The sequence below is a fragment of the Cervus canadensis genome, chromosome 7, assembly GCF_019320065.1.
Source record: "Cervus canadensis isolate Bull #8, Minnesota chromosome 7, ASM1932006v1, whole genome shotgun sequence".
Taxonomy (NCBI): domain Eukaryota; kingdom Metazoa; phylum Chordata; class Mammalia; order Artiodactyla; family Cervidae; genus Cervus; species Cervus canadensis.
The window spans coordinates 16,455,252-16,468,440 of NC_057392.1; the positions used below are offsets into that span (position 1 = coordinate 16,455,252).

A 13,189-nucleotide genomic window follows, 5' to 3' on the forward strand; every position below is an offset into this window, starting at 1 on the left:
CATCAGATTCCCCAGAACTTGTTCATCTTGTAAGTTAAAGTGTTATTTTCATATTTTGCATAATTCACAAAGACAGGCTTGATTAGTGTGGCTGTGTTAAAATCTATCTTTAGTTTAGGGCCACCATCTGAAACATGTTTGGTTAGCACTGCTGATATGAACAAGAAAACAATCCAACTATATTAATTCATGTCCAGGTAGAAAGACATAATTTCATGTTTGGGAAGGTAGGAACCATGAACTATTTGGTTGACTCCATTAAATATTAAGGGAGGAACAGGAGTAAGCCAAGTAAGAAAAGAAAAGAGCAGCTTTCCCTGTTCCCCTGTGACCCTGCTCCTGCCCTGGATGAAATCCAACATTCCAGACATGAGATTGCCAGAAAATCATTCCACCTCTCCAGAGTCCCATTTCCTCATCTACAAAATATAACTAAGAAATAAGAATCTACTTCTCCTTGAAAAAGAATGGGGGCATGGTTAGAGGACACAGGAGCCAATTTGAAGAAGCCCCACCAGCCAAAGCTGTGCCAAATTAAGAAACAAAATAATAATGACAGCATCAGGCAATAACCCAAAGAATAAAATAAATATCCATGAGTCCATACTGATACAAATAATTGAATAAAGACATCAACGGAGGGGAAGGAACAATTGGATAGCTCTTTCTAACAGAAGAACCCTAATTAGTAAATGTAGAAAGAATGAGGAAAATTCATAATCACAATTAGGCAAACATAACAGTAAAGCAGCTCCAGGCAACTAGCACTAAAAAAAATGCAAATATCAGGGCATGAAAGTTTGAAAAGAAATAGGATAGAAAGTTGCTCAGGGAACCAGGAGAACAAGATGGGGTAATTTTCATGAATAACAGCACCCAGCTGATGGCCTGAGTAGAAAACCACAACCAGCAGGGCCCGCCAGACTTCCCCCCTGCCCCACCATGCCCCATTCACAGCTGGGCCTCACCTTTGCTCAATGCTCCATAAACGCTGACTCAGTTTTCAATCTATGACTCTACCTTTCTGCTTCTACACTGGCCATCCTCCCTCTTTTGCAGTTCTCTGCCCTGGAAGCCCATTAGATCACCTGGAGAGCTTTCAAAAGTCCTTCTGGGTCATACCCCAGACCAATTAAATCAGACTTTCTGGAGGAGGGCTTCAGCCCTCAGGAGTTTTGAAAGCTTTCCAGATGATTCCAGAGTGCAGCCAAGGTTGAACACTACCACTATATTGATATAATTTTTAGTTAGCCATATTAATATCACAGTGCAGGAAAAAGACAACCTTCTCTGCTTTCTGGCAAAGTGATTTCAACATATATGACAGATAGAAGGAGCCAATATGTAATCTTTTACACATCGGCACTTGACAGAAATAAGGTGGGAAGCAGCTGGAAGCAAATGGTAAAGAATTCGTCAAAAGGAAAGAAATTTCCTGAGTACTAACTTCTTTGTGGCTCACTACACGGGTTTCATCATGCGACACAAAAATGAATCAGAAAAAGATCAGTCCCACATGCTGAGAGTCTGAGATGGATTATACTATGTATAATGTTCTGAGTGTCACCCAGCTGAAATACTATGAGAGTCAGGGATTAAGTGAGGAGTGATTTTTCAGCTAGGAGATAATAGAAGTCTGCATTCAAATAGGTATACCTTTCCTTTTCTCCTTTTCTTTTCTTTTCTTTTTTTTTTTTTTAATTTTTTGTAAAAGTCTTTAATTTGATTTGGCTTCTGGAGTTCAAGGAGGCATTTTCACTCTCCTTTGCTTTTCACTTCTCTTCACAGCTATTTGTAAGTCCTCCTCAGACAGCCATTTTGGTGTTTTGCATTTATTTTTCTTGGGGATGGTCTTGCTCCCTGTCTCCTGTACAATGTCACTAACCTCCGTCCATAGTTCATCAGGCTCTCTATCAGATCTAGTCCCTTAAATCTATTTCTCACTTCCACTGTATAGTCATAAGGGATTTTATTTAGGTCATACCTGAATGGCCTAGTGGTTTTCCCCACTTTCTTCAATTTAAGTCTGAATTTGGCAATAACGTGATCATGATCTAAGCCACAGTCAGCTCCCGATCTTGTTTTTGCTGACTGTATAGAGCTTCTCCATCTTTGGCTGCAAAGAATAGAATCAATCTGATTTCAGTGTTGACCATCTGGTGATGTCCATGTGTAGAGTCTTCTCCTGTGCTGTTGGAAGACGGTGTTTGCTATGACCAGTGCGTTCTCTTGGCAGAACTCTATTAGCCTTTGCCCTGCTTCATTCTGTACTCCAAGGCCAAATTTGCCAGTTACTCCAGGTGTTTCTTGACGTCCTACTTTTGCATTCCAGTCCCGTATAATGAAAAGGACATCTTTTTTCTGTGTTAGTTCTAGCAGGTCTTGTAGATCTTCATAGAACTATTTACCTTCAGCTTCTTCAGCATTACTGGTCGGGGCATAAACTTTGATTACCGTGATATTGATTGGTCTGCCTTAGGAAGCATCACTATGAACAAAGCTAGTGGAGGTGATGGAATTCCAGTTGAGCTATTTCAAATTCTAAAAGATGATTCTGTGAAAGTGCTGCATTCAATATGGCAGCAAATTTGGAAAACTCAGCAGTAGCCACAGGACTGGAAAAGGTCAGTTTCATTCCAATCCCAAAGAAAAGTAATGCCAGAGAATGCTCAAACTATGGCACAACTGCACTCATCTCACACACTAGTAAAGTATGGCTCAAAATTCTCCAAGCCAGACTTCAGCAATATGTGAACCGTGAACTTCCAGATGTTCAAGCTGGTTTTCGAAAAGGCAGAGGAACCAGAGATCAAATTGCCAACATCCTCTGTATCATCAAAACAGCAAGAGAGTTCCAGAAAAACATCTATTTCTGCTTTATTGACTATGTCAAAGCCTTTGACTGTGTGGATCACAATAAACTGTGGAAAATTCTGAAACAGATGGGAATACCAGTCCACCTGACCTTCCTCTTGAGAAACCTGTATGCAGATCAGGAAGCAACAGTTAGAACTGGACATGGAACAACAGACTGGTTCCAAATAGGAAAAGGAATACATCAAGGCTGTATATTGTCACCCTGCTTATTTAACTCCTATGCAGAGTACATCATGAGAAACAGTGGGCTGGAGGAAGCACAAGCTGGAATCAAGATTGCCAGGAGAAATATCAATAACCTCAGATATGCAGATGACACCACCCTTATGACAGAAAGTGAAGAAAAACTAAAGTCTCTTGATGAAAGTGAAAGAGAGTGAAAAAGTTGGCTTAAAGTTCAACATTCAGAAAACTAAGATCATGGCATCCAGTCCCATCACTTCATGGCAAATAGATGGGGAAACAGTGGCTGACTTTATTTTTCTGGGCTCCAAAATCACTGCAGATGGTGATTGCAGCCATGAACTGCACTGAACAGTGCTTTTTTGATGCAATGCTTACTCCTTGGAAGGAAAGTTATGACCAACCTAGAGAGCATATTAAAAAGAAGAGACATTACTTTGCCAACACAGGTCTGTCTAGTCAAGGCTATGGTTTTTCCAGCAGTCATGTATGGATGTAAGAGTTGGACTATAAAGAAAGCTGAGCACAGAAGAATTGATGCTTTTGAACTGTGGTGTTGGAGAAGACTCTTGAGAGTCCCTTGGACTGCAAGGAGATCCAACCAGTCCATCCTCAAGGAGATCAGTTCTGGGTATTCATTGGAGGGACTGATGTCGAAGCTGAAACTCCAATACTTTGGCCACCTCATTCGGAGAGCTGACTCATGAAAAGACCCTGATGCTGGGAAGCATTGAGGGCAGGAGGAGAAGGGGATGACAGAGGATGAGATGGTTGGATGGCATCACCGACACAATGGACATGGGTTTGGGTGACTCCAGGAGTTGGTGATGGACAGGGAGGCCTGGAGTGCTGCAGTTCATGAGGTCCCAAAGAGTCGGACACAACTGAGTGGCTGAACTGAACTGCACTGAACAGGAGTCTTTGTAGAGGGGGTGGCATTTCACAGGGCCTGGGAGGATGGGTGGGAACTGAAAACTTGGAGCCAGGAGGAAGGATGTTCTGAAAGGGCACAAATGAAGAGGTGTGAAACTGTGGAGAGGAGGCAGGGGACAGCAAGTAGTCCCATTTCCCTGGCTGGAAGAGACTAAAGACACCAATATTTGAAATATTCTGTCACTTTTGTAGTTTGGGTACTATTGCCTTGGTTACATCATGACAGGAAGTTGTGATAATCAGGTTATTTGCTTTTTACATTCATAATTGGTCTTCTCTGGTGATTCTGTAGTAAAGAGTCTGCCTGCAATGTAGGAGACTCAGGTTCAATCCCTAGGCCTGGAAGATCCCCTAGAAAAGGAAATGGCAACCCATTCCAGTATTCTTGCCTGGGAAATTCCATGGACAGAGAAGCCTGGCAGGCTACAGTCCCTGGGGTCACAAAGAACCAGACACCATGTTGAACTAAACAACAACACAACACTCATAACCTGATGCGATGAGTCCAAAGCATTGGGTGGTGAATATAAGGGGCCTTGTGAATGCATTTATATGTATTTCAATCTTGAAAGGCCTCAGATTAAATTACAGAGGAGGAAACTTGGAGATTAAAAACCACCAGCTATTTCGATGGTGATAACATTTTCCTATGAGGTGCAAGTCTGGCCATCTGCCATTTCCAATATTATTATTTTACCTCAATAAAGAGAGGATAATACCAGGCTTCTGTGAGTTAAGATCAAGTTTGGGTGCGAAGATGAGAAATACCTCGGTTAGCAAGGAAAAACAGCGACCCACACGCTGTCATCCCTCCGAGTCAGGAAAGAGAGGGCTGACAGCTCAGCAGGTGGAGCCAGGAAGCCCCGCAGCTGTTCCCCGGCTGCCGGCCAAGGCCGTTACCATGGCAACGCCCCGGGGTGGGAGGCGCAGCTTGCCTGCGGAAACCACCAGCGTTTAAAAAGGAACACAAATGATCCTGGATTGGATCCTGCGGGAGAAAAAAATTCCTACAGAAATGTCCTTTTTAAAGATATAATTGGGACAGATGGGCTCAATTTGAGTGTGAATTGTGGGTTAGATGGGTGTTCCCCAAATTTCAGTGTGCTTCAGCCTCACCTGGTGGGCTTGGCAAAACACAGATGGCCAGACCCCACCCCCAGAATTCCCAGATTCATTATGGCTGAGGTGGGAGCGAACAATCTATCTCTCAGTAAAGATGCCACACGATGCTGATGCTGCTGGTATGGGGTCGCACACTGAGACACACTAGCATTGCATCAATGTTCATTTCCTGAGTTTGATCTTTGTACTGTAGTTATGTTAAGGAAATATCCTTAGTCTTAGAAAACACCCACAGGAGGATTTAGGACAAAGGGGCAACGTGGCTGCAACTTACTCTCAGCTGGTTCAGGAAAAAAAAGTAGATAGACAGATAAACAGAATAATAAAGCAGATGTGGGAAATAACAACTGGTAAACCTGGATGAAATTAAAAGACGCTTACTCCTTGGACTGCACTTTTTTTTTATCGGTATGGGTAAAGTTTTAATAAATCCCTGTCTGGAATCTGACCTATGCTCAACTCTAGTCAGTTGTGCTACTTAACATGATGAGAATGTCTCTTGTAAAGTTGCATCTAGACTTAAATGATAAATGAATTGTACTCACCAGATGTGGATGTCCAATCTTGGGCTTCCCTGAGCATGGTGACTTGTAATCAGGCATGTCCCTTGCAGGGGCCTCAAAAGTTATGTATATGGAATTGTTACAAGAAAGATTAGATCCTGTGGGGAAGCAGGCCAATGGGAATTTTTCCCTCTTTAATTGAGATATAATTCCCATGTCATAAAATTCACCCCTTTAAAATGGTTTTAGTTTATTTGTGCCATGACATGCCTTGAAAGAGGAGAGTGAAAAAGTTGGCTTTAAAACTCAACATTCAGAAAACTAAGATCATAGCATCTGGTCCCATCACTTCATGGCAAATAGATGGGGAAACAGTGGAAATAGTGACAGACTTTATTTTTGGGGGCTCCAAAATCACTGCAGATGGTGACTGTAGCCATGAAATTAAAAGACGCTTGCTCCTTGGAAGAAAAGCCATGACCAACCTAGATAGCATATTAAAAAGCAGAGACATTACTTTGCCAACAAAGGTCCATCTAGTCAAGGCTATGGTTTTTTCAGTAGTCATGTATGGATGTGAGAGCTGGACTGTAAAGAAAGCTGAGTGCCGAAGAATTGATGCTTTTGAACTGTGGTGTTGGAGAAGACTCTTGAGAGTCCCTTGGACTGCAAGGAGGCCCAACCAGTCAATCCTAAAGGAAATCAGTCCTGAATATTCATTGGAAGGACTGATGCTGAAGCTGAAACTCCAATACTTTGGCCACCTGATGCAAAGAACTGACTCATTTGAAAAGACCCTGATGCTGGGAAAGACTGAAGGTGGGAGGAGAAGGGGACAACAGAGAATGAGATGGTTAGATGGCATCACCAACTCAATGGACATGAGTGTGAGTAAACTCCAGGAGTTGGTGATGGACAGGGAGGCCTGATGTGCTGCAGTCCATGGGGTCGCAAAGTGTCGGACACAATTGAGCAACTGAACTGAACTGAACTGAACTGAAATCTGGATGGAGGATATCCGGGAGTTCACTGTGTTTTGTAACTTTTCTAGTAGATCCAAATTACATTTAAATTAATAATTAAAAATTAATATAAGGAAAGTTATAGTTTATCATCAAGATCTGTTAAATATGGTAGCCACTAGCTACACATGGTTATTTACATTTAAATTAATTTAAATAAAGTTTAACATTCAACTCCTCAACCACATTAGCCATACTTCAGCAGGTGCTAGAGTCATATGTGACTAGCAACTACCATATTGGACAGCACAAATACTGAGCATTATCATCACACAAAGTTCCACTGAACAGTTCTCACTACAGTGAAAAATATTTTACAACTGAGAAAGTCTCTGTGGAAAATTCAGTGTGCTGAAAGCAGCAGCAGAGGTACCAGTAACAGTAAAAGCAATAGGAGTCAGCTGTTTCCTACAGAAGATAGTTTATTAAACTGAATGGGGCAAAAAGAAAAAATGATTAAATTATGGCTGAAGGATCAGAGTGTAGCTACATTTGTAAATCCCTGGGTTTTGCATGGATCAGTGACATAATTGCTGGAGTAGGTGTTCTCAGTCACATTCTGTACACCTCATCATTTTACTGATTTTTCTTAACAATCCACTGGATGAAGGAGAAATAATCACTCAAATATTCTGGTTATTTTTCTTTTTTTCCCCTCCTTCACCTTCAAGCAGAGGAGGAACAAGATTTGATGGGCAAACTCCCAGCAAGGCTGTGCCAGGGAGACTGTCCTGAAGGGGAATAGCTCAGACCTGGACAGCATCAAACTTTCAAATATTCGAACTTGGCTCGTGGCTTCATTTCGGATGACACACCAGCTGCTGTGTAAAGCAAATCAAGGCTGAATTTTGTTGCTATCTTTACTCTTTCTGACTTGCTTCTCCTCCCTCTTCTGCACCTCAAATACCCAGCACTCTCTGAGCCAAACAGGCCTGCCACCCACTCTAAAAAGCATCTTCTTTCTTCCTAGCATCATTTCTCTTGGGCTCCAGCCACACCCAGATGACGAACTGAACACATTCTAAACACAAGATTCTTTGAAGTCACATTTGACTTACGCTAGCTCTCAGAATGTTCTGGGAGATACTTCCTGAGCAGGGTCAAGTTTGGGTATTCTCTTTCTGACCCAACTCCTGTAACTCCCCTTCTCTAGTCTCCAGGAGTGAACACACAGACCCACATTATGCTACACCTTGCCAGCCTCACCCCTGGCACCTTTCTCAGCAACTTCATATTCACTTGGGGCTCGGTAAAATGCACAGCTATTATCACTTGGGGGGAACATGGAATGGCAGGGAAAACTGCAAATACCTGAAGCCATGAATCACAAGCCATTTAACATGAAGACTTTTAATGGGGAGAATGAGCTGTATTCCCACTTCCAATTTCCCGTTGGGGAAAATGAACCACAGAGCTAGAGTCCAGGACTCAGGCCGTGCCCCTCTGCTCTGCCCAGGCCTCTGCTATGGCTTTAAATGTCCATCTAGTAATCGAACCATTGTCAGAGGCTTAAGGATGCACCCCCACACACACCAAAAAAAATGCTGGATCATTTTTATGCAGCAATTCCTCCTTAAAATACATTGATTCTGAATTTCCCCCAAAAAAGAAACCCTTGGTCAGAAACAGTTCGATCACTCTTAGCAGCAAGACACCCTATCCCAGGTAAATATTTATATTCACTTTGTGGCTGGCTCATTCAACTTCTTAGATATCTCTTTACAGACAGCTTTTTACTATGAAACAGATTTTTATTAAGATTTCAAAATCAGAAGGAGAGTCTCACCTCACAATACTCTGTGATAATGCAGAACTTATCCTGCTCCACAAAGTTTGCATGGAACTTGACAATAGCTGGGTGATTCAGCTTGGAAAGGAGCTGGGCCTCCAAAGTGGCCTGCACAGTCTCATTTGGATTGAGTTCTCCAATACAGATTTCCTTCAGTACCTTTCTGCAGCCAAAAAAAAAAAATTTTTTTTAAATACATTTAGAACTAAAATACACATTTAAGAGATATGAACAGTGGTACAGGACCATCTAATTAATGCCCAGGCCATAACCTACTCAGAGGTCTGCTCCGGCCTGTGACTCCTGGGGACCTGGCCTGCCGCTGTCCTGATGGGGCCCTCTGCACCTGCCGCCCTCCCCTCTGCTCACACCAGCAGAGACAGAACTAAGCTTGCATGGGCATGGCCGAGGTGGCTCTCCCTCAGCCGCTAGGTGTCTCCATTTCTCTTTGCTCTCAGGACATCTCTATTTCTGTCTTTCTCTCCTTGTGTATTTCCTGCATCTCCTTATCTGCTTTCCTGTTTCTGTCTGCTTTTCTATTTCTCTCACTATTCCTATTTTGGTGTTTCTCTTTCTCTCTCACACACTGTATATTAATACATATATATATTTGTGTGTGTGAATATAATTATAAAATCTGTCACTGTGTCTCTGCATCTGATTCTTTTTTTGACTTTCTCCTTTCCTCTCTGACTCTGCGTATATAAATACACATGCTTCTCTTTTTCTCTCAGCTCTAAAATTTCCAAATCAACTCAGTATCAGCAGAATCAATATCTATTTATTTTCTTTTTAAAACTACCCTTAGCATATCATACTTTATTTAGGAGTATTTAGGAGCTACCAGTATTTAGAAGAAAAAAATATAAAAACATTGACAGAGGTATTCAAGCATGTATAAATGGGACAACAGCTCATCATATTTCCAATTTATTAATTTAAAATTTCTTATAACTAATGAGGAGTGGACCAAAACATTATCTCTTCCCATCTACCGAAAGAAAGACTGATGAACAAACCAATTACAGTGCCACGGTGTAAACAGATTGCCAGGGAAAAGCACTTTAGTGCACCAATTATGTGTGCAGACAGATTCCACTGATTAGAAGTGAGCCTTAGCTGTTCATTAAGATAAGTTCTGCAGGACCTGTACTAGAATACATTTTGTAGTAATGTTATTTGAGAGTTTCTACCTATGCATATTAATGAAAATGTATTTATAGTAGAAACTCTTAATTAAAGGCCCTATAACCAAATCCTAGATTAACCAGAGCTCTGCAGTCCTTTCTAACAGATGCCCAGGGCTGCCTTTGTACTAGGGGTGCTGCAGCCAGCAGGCACTCTCTGGACCACCTTCCAGTTGAGACATGTATTTACCCAAGTCACAGCGTCTATTCCCAAACTTGTTTGTGCCACCTGTGCCCAGTATTATAAATCTGTAACTTAAATGTGACAAACTGATGAAGGGTGAGTGAGTGTTGTCTCTGCTAGAAAAACTTGGTCAAATGTTTACCACAATGGTTAATAATGACAAGTTGCAAAAAAATTGCTAAGTAACTGTTAAGACAGTTTTAAAACATTGATCTAAAAATGTAAAAATCTAGCATTCTGAACTGAGATTGCTAAATTTTCATTTCATTTTAAAGAAGGTAAACTTAGAAAACTTAATCAAGTTTATGCAAAAAAGATGAAGCGACCTCTCATGAGAGGACATTAGACATTGGCTGCACATCAAAAAATGAGAGAAAATGTACAATAATATTTCCCTTAAATTGAGTATAAATGTTTTAGTTATGCCGTTTCATCATTTTAAAGTTGTTCCCTTATATAACCAAGGACTACCTCCAGTCACATCAGACAGAGGCTATCACATGGGTTTTGCTGGGTCTTGAACACCCTACTGGACCCCTACTTGATAACAGGGTGGATTCTAGAGAAATTCTTGCTTGGGTATCGTGTTTTACAGAGAGACTGTTCTAGCAAGAATTTGGCTTAAAATGACCTCATGTTATTAAGAGTGGCGTCTCAAACTGTTGGTATAATAAAGGGGCTTGAAATGACGGATGCAGCTGTTCTCCTGTAATCCCTGAAGATGTCAAAGCTGCAGCCAAATGATGTCTTCATGGTGTTTTTCCAGTACTCACCACGTCCCAGCCAACTTGCAGTTGTAAAAGTCACAGTGGTTAACATGCGTGGCTTTACAAAATCACACACAAACCTGCAATATTCTCTTACTGGGAAGGAAAAAATGCTATCAAAAGCTTTAATATACTTACTTTTTCCTTGCAAACATCAACTACTGTGCAACAGAGCATGGGATTTTATATACAGTTATCTGAACCCCATCTGGCAGCCTGATGATAAGGCATCAAATCTCATTTGTCCACAGCTTGGCAGATGAAGGAAGGGCTATCAAGGCAGGTAACATCTAATACAATCATCTTTAGCAGAAGCAAAGATATTTGACCTTTCTTACCTAAAACTGATGGAGGAAACTCATTGCATGTCACATAGTGTGAGAGTCATATCAGCTGAGAAGAGCAAAGAAACTTACCAAGTCAAGAAGCTTGTCCCTGCTCAGTGACACTCAGTCTGTCACCCACTGCTAAGTAACATGACCGATATTTATTTTATCAGAACTTCAGCTGTTTGGGAGAAACTTTTTAGCAGCTGCAAAGACAGGCACCCCCTCAGACTCACTAATTTTGCAAAGTTTTTGTTCTCTTTCCTGAGCGCCAATGTTTCTTTCTAGAATCACTAGTGAACTGACAAACTTTGGAGAGTGACTGGAAATCTGGATAACTATAGCTAATTTCACTCCCGTCAAATTGGCCCACCTTCCATATAAATGGGGTAGGTGATATCTTTGAGATGTTCAGGGTTGTTTTCCCCCAAATTTCCCTGTAGCCTTTCATATATTTCCCATTGAACAAGCAGCATAGGCTGTGTCAGGAAAAAGATGACACCACAAACTACAGAGAACATGAGTCAAATTCTCAGCTTTTGATTCTCCAAGGAGACACCAAGGTCAAAGAGAAAAGATCTGAAGAAGCCCCTGACCAATGGGATGAGGGTCCTCCCTGTCCGAAGTGAGAAAGAGACCCTCAGAACCAGATGGAGCAGGGGCAAGAACATTAGGTACGCTGAGCCCTTGAAAATAGTTCATGCTCCCCAAACTAGGTCCAGAGGGGGAGGAACAGAATTCCAGATGGGGAGGGGAGCCCCAGAGCAGAAGTCATGGCTGTCTTTCCAAAGCTGGAACTGCACACTTCCTTGTGCCCAGCAAGGGATAGGAGTGCAGGAAAGATCTTCAAGGGGCAAGTAAGCCAAATGGCCTAAGAACTCTGGAACCTCAGTGAGGAGTGCAGAAGCACCTGCTGTGTGTCTGTGGTGTAGTGAGCTCTGAGGATTCATGACCCCTGCCCTTGGGTCTCTTGGAGAAGCCGACAGCTTAGTGTGCACAAATGTGTGTCTATGTTTGTATTTTCTAAAACTTCAAACCGAGATGAGTGCTATAAAATTAGGGTGAGTGATGCTTGAGGCCCTCCTGATTTAAGCTGCCATGACTCTCTAATTTGATCAGCAGCTACTGCACCCACTGAGGGCAAAGTCACAGGAAATAGATTTTGACCTCAGTTTAAATAAGAGTAACTTTTTGCTTTTTAAAAAAAATTCAAATATTCACCTATTTAACAGATTATTCAATCTGCTCAGGACTTCCAAGGAGTTTTTCATCCATCTAGCAAGGCAGCAATTATTTTAACTAATCCTTTCTTTAATGGTCAGCTCTTATTTTTCTAGCTTATAAGAAGATACAGCTTTATTATAGAAAAATTTGAAAACAAAACATAGACCACAATCCACCACAGAGATAATCACCATTAACAATTTTGTATATTTTCTTCTCATCTTTTTGCTACACATTTTTTTAACACTAGAGGCCAAGCAGTTTAGACAATTTGCCTGCTATTTTCACGAGACATTATTGTAGCAGACATCTGTTATGTTAGCTGCAACAGCATCTTTAGACAGCCTCTTTACATTGTAGTAGATCCCTGGGCTGTGGGTCCTGCCTTCCCTAGATAAAAGCAAACAGACAGCAAGCAATTCCTCCATCTCCTGCCTGCCTTGAGTTGGGATGCCAATGTGGGACATAGGGTCTGCCAGTCAATTGGACCAACCTGGGACCTGCCTTGGGGGTGAGCTTGTGGAGGGACAGGGTGGGCATAGGACTCCCCCACACACACCATCCTAAGAAATGGCGTGGGCTTGGGGGCAGTGGTAGTGGGCCACTTCCATGGCGTGGTTCCGGCTGATGTCCCTGGAAATTTGGCCTTCACTGACCCACAGCCCCCTCAGCTGTGACAGCCAGCTGTGCTCAGCACACATCCCCCTCTGCCTCCACTGTGTAGTGGGTGGCTGCTCATCTGCATCTGGAGTCCTGACCCACACGACTATGTGTCACAGAAGCACCGTGGGCTAGTCCCATGAAGCTCTTACTTTGAGATAATTAAAACCGAACCTCCAAAACTCTGACCCATTTAGGTTAATTTTTGTTCCTTTATTTGTGTCTTAAAACTTAGGATCTTCTGAGGGATTTAGGGCCATTTATGGGTAGAAGGATCATAAGAGTGGACAAACATCCTTTTAAAAATTATTTAATCCCCTTTAAAATCTAAAGGGACATGAAAAATGGCAGAGTGATATTTATTCAAAAACATGGCACATTAACAAAAAATGGAAAAGCCAGAAATAAAGGT

The 13,189-nt window shown here is 41.9% G+C and overlaps 1 protein-coding gene across 12 annotated transcripts in view; it reads right to left on the reverse strand.

The window, feature by feature from the left end:
- The window catches only part of NEK11 (NIMA related kinase 11), a 275,458-nt gene that overhangs the window by 207,704 nt on the left and 54,565 nt on the right, over positions 1–13,189 (reverse strand). For 10 of the 12 annotated variants that reach the window (XM_043474425.1, XM_043474432.1, XM_043474429.1 and 7 more), the window contains one exon: positions 8,427–8,592. The exons of the other annotated variants lie outside the window; for them this stretch is intronic. In XM_043474425.1, the coding sequence (XP_043330360.1) occupies positions 8,427–8,592 (166 nt within the window). The remainder of the gene's footprint in view (positions 1–8,426; positions 8,593–13,189) is intronic. 12 annotated transcript variants of the gene reach the window in all.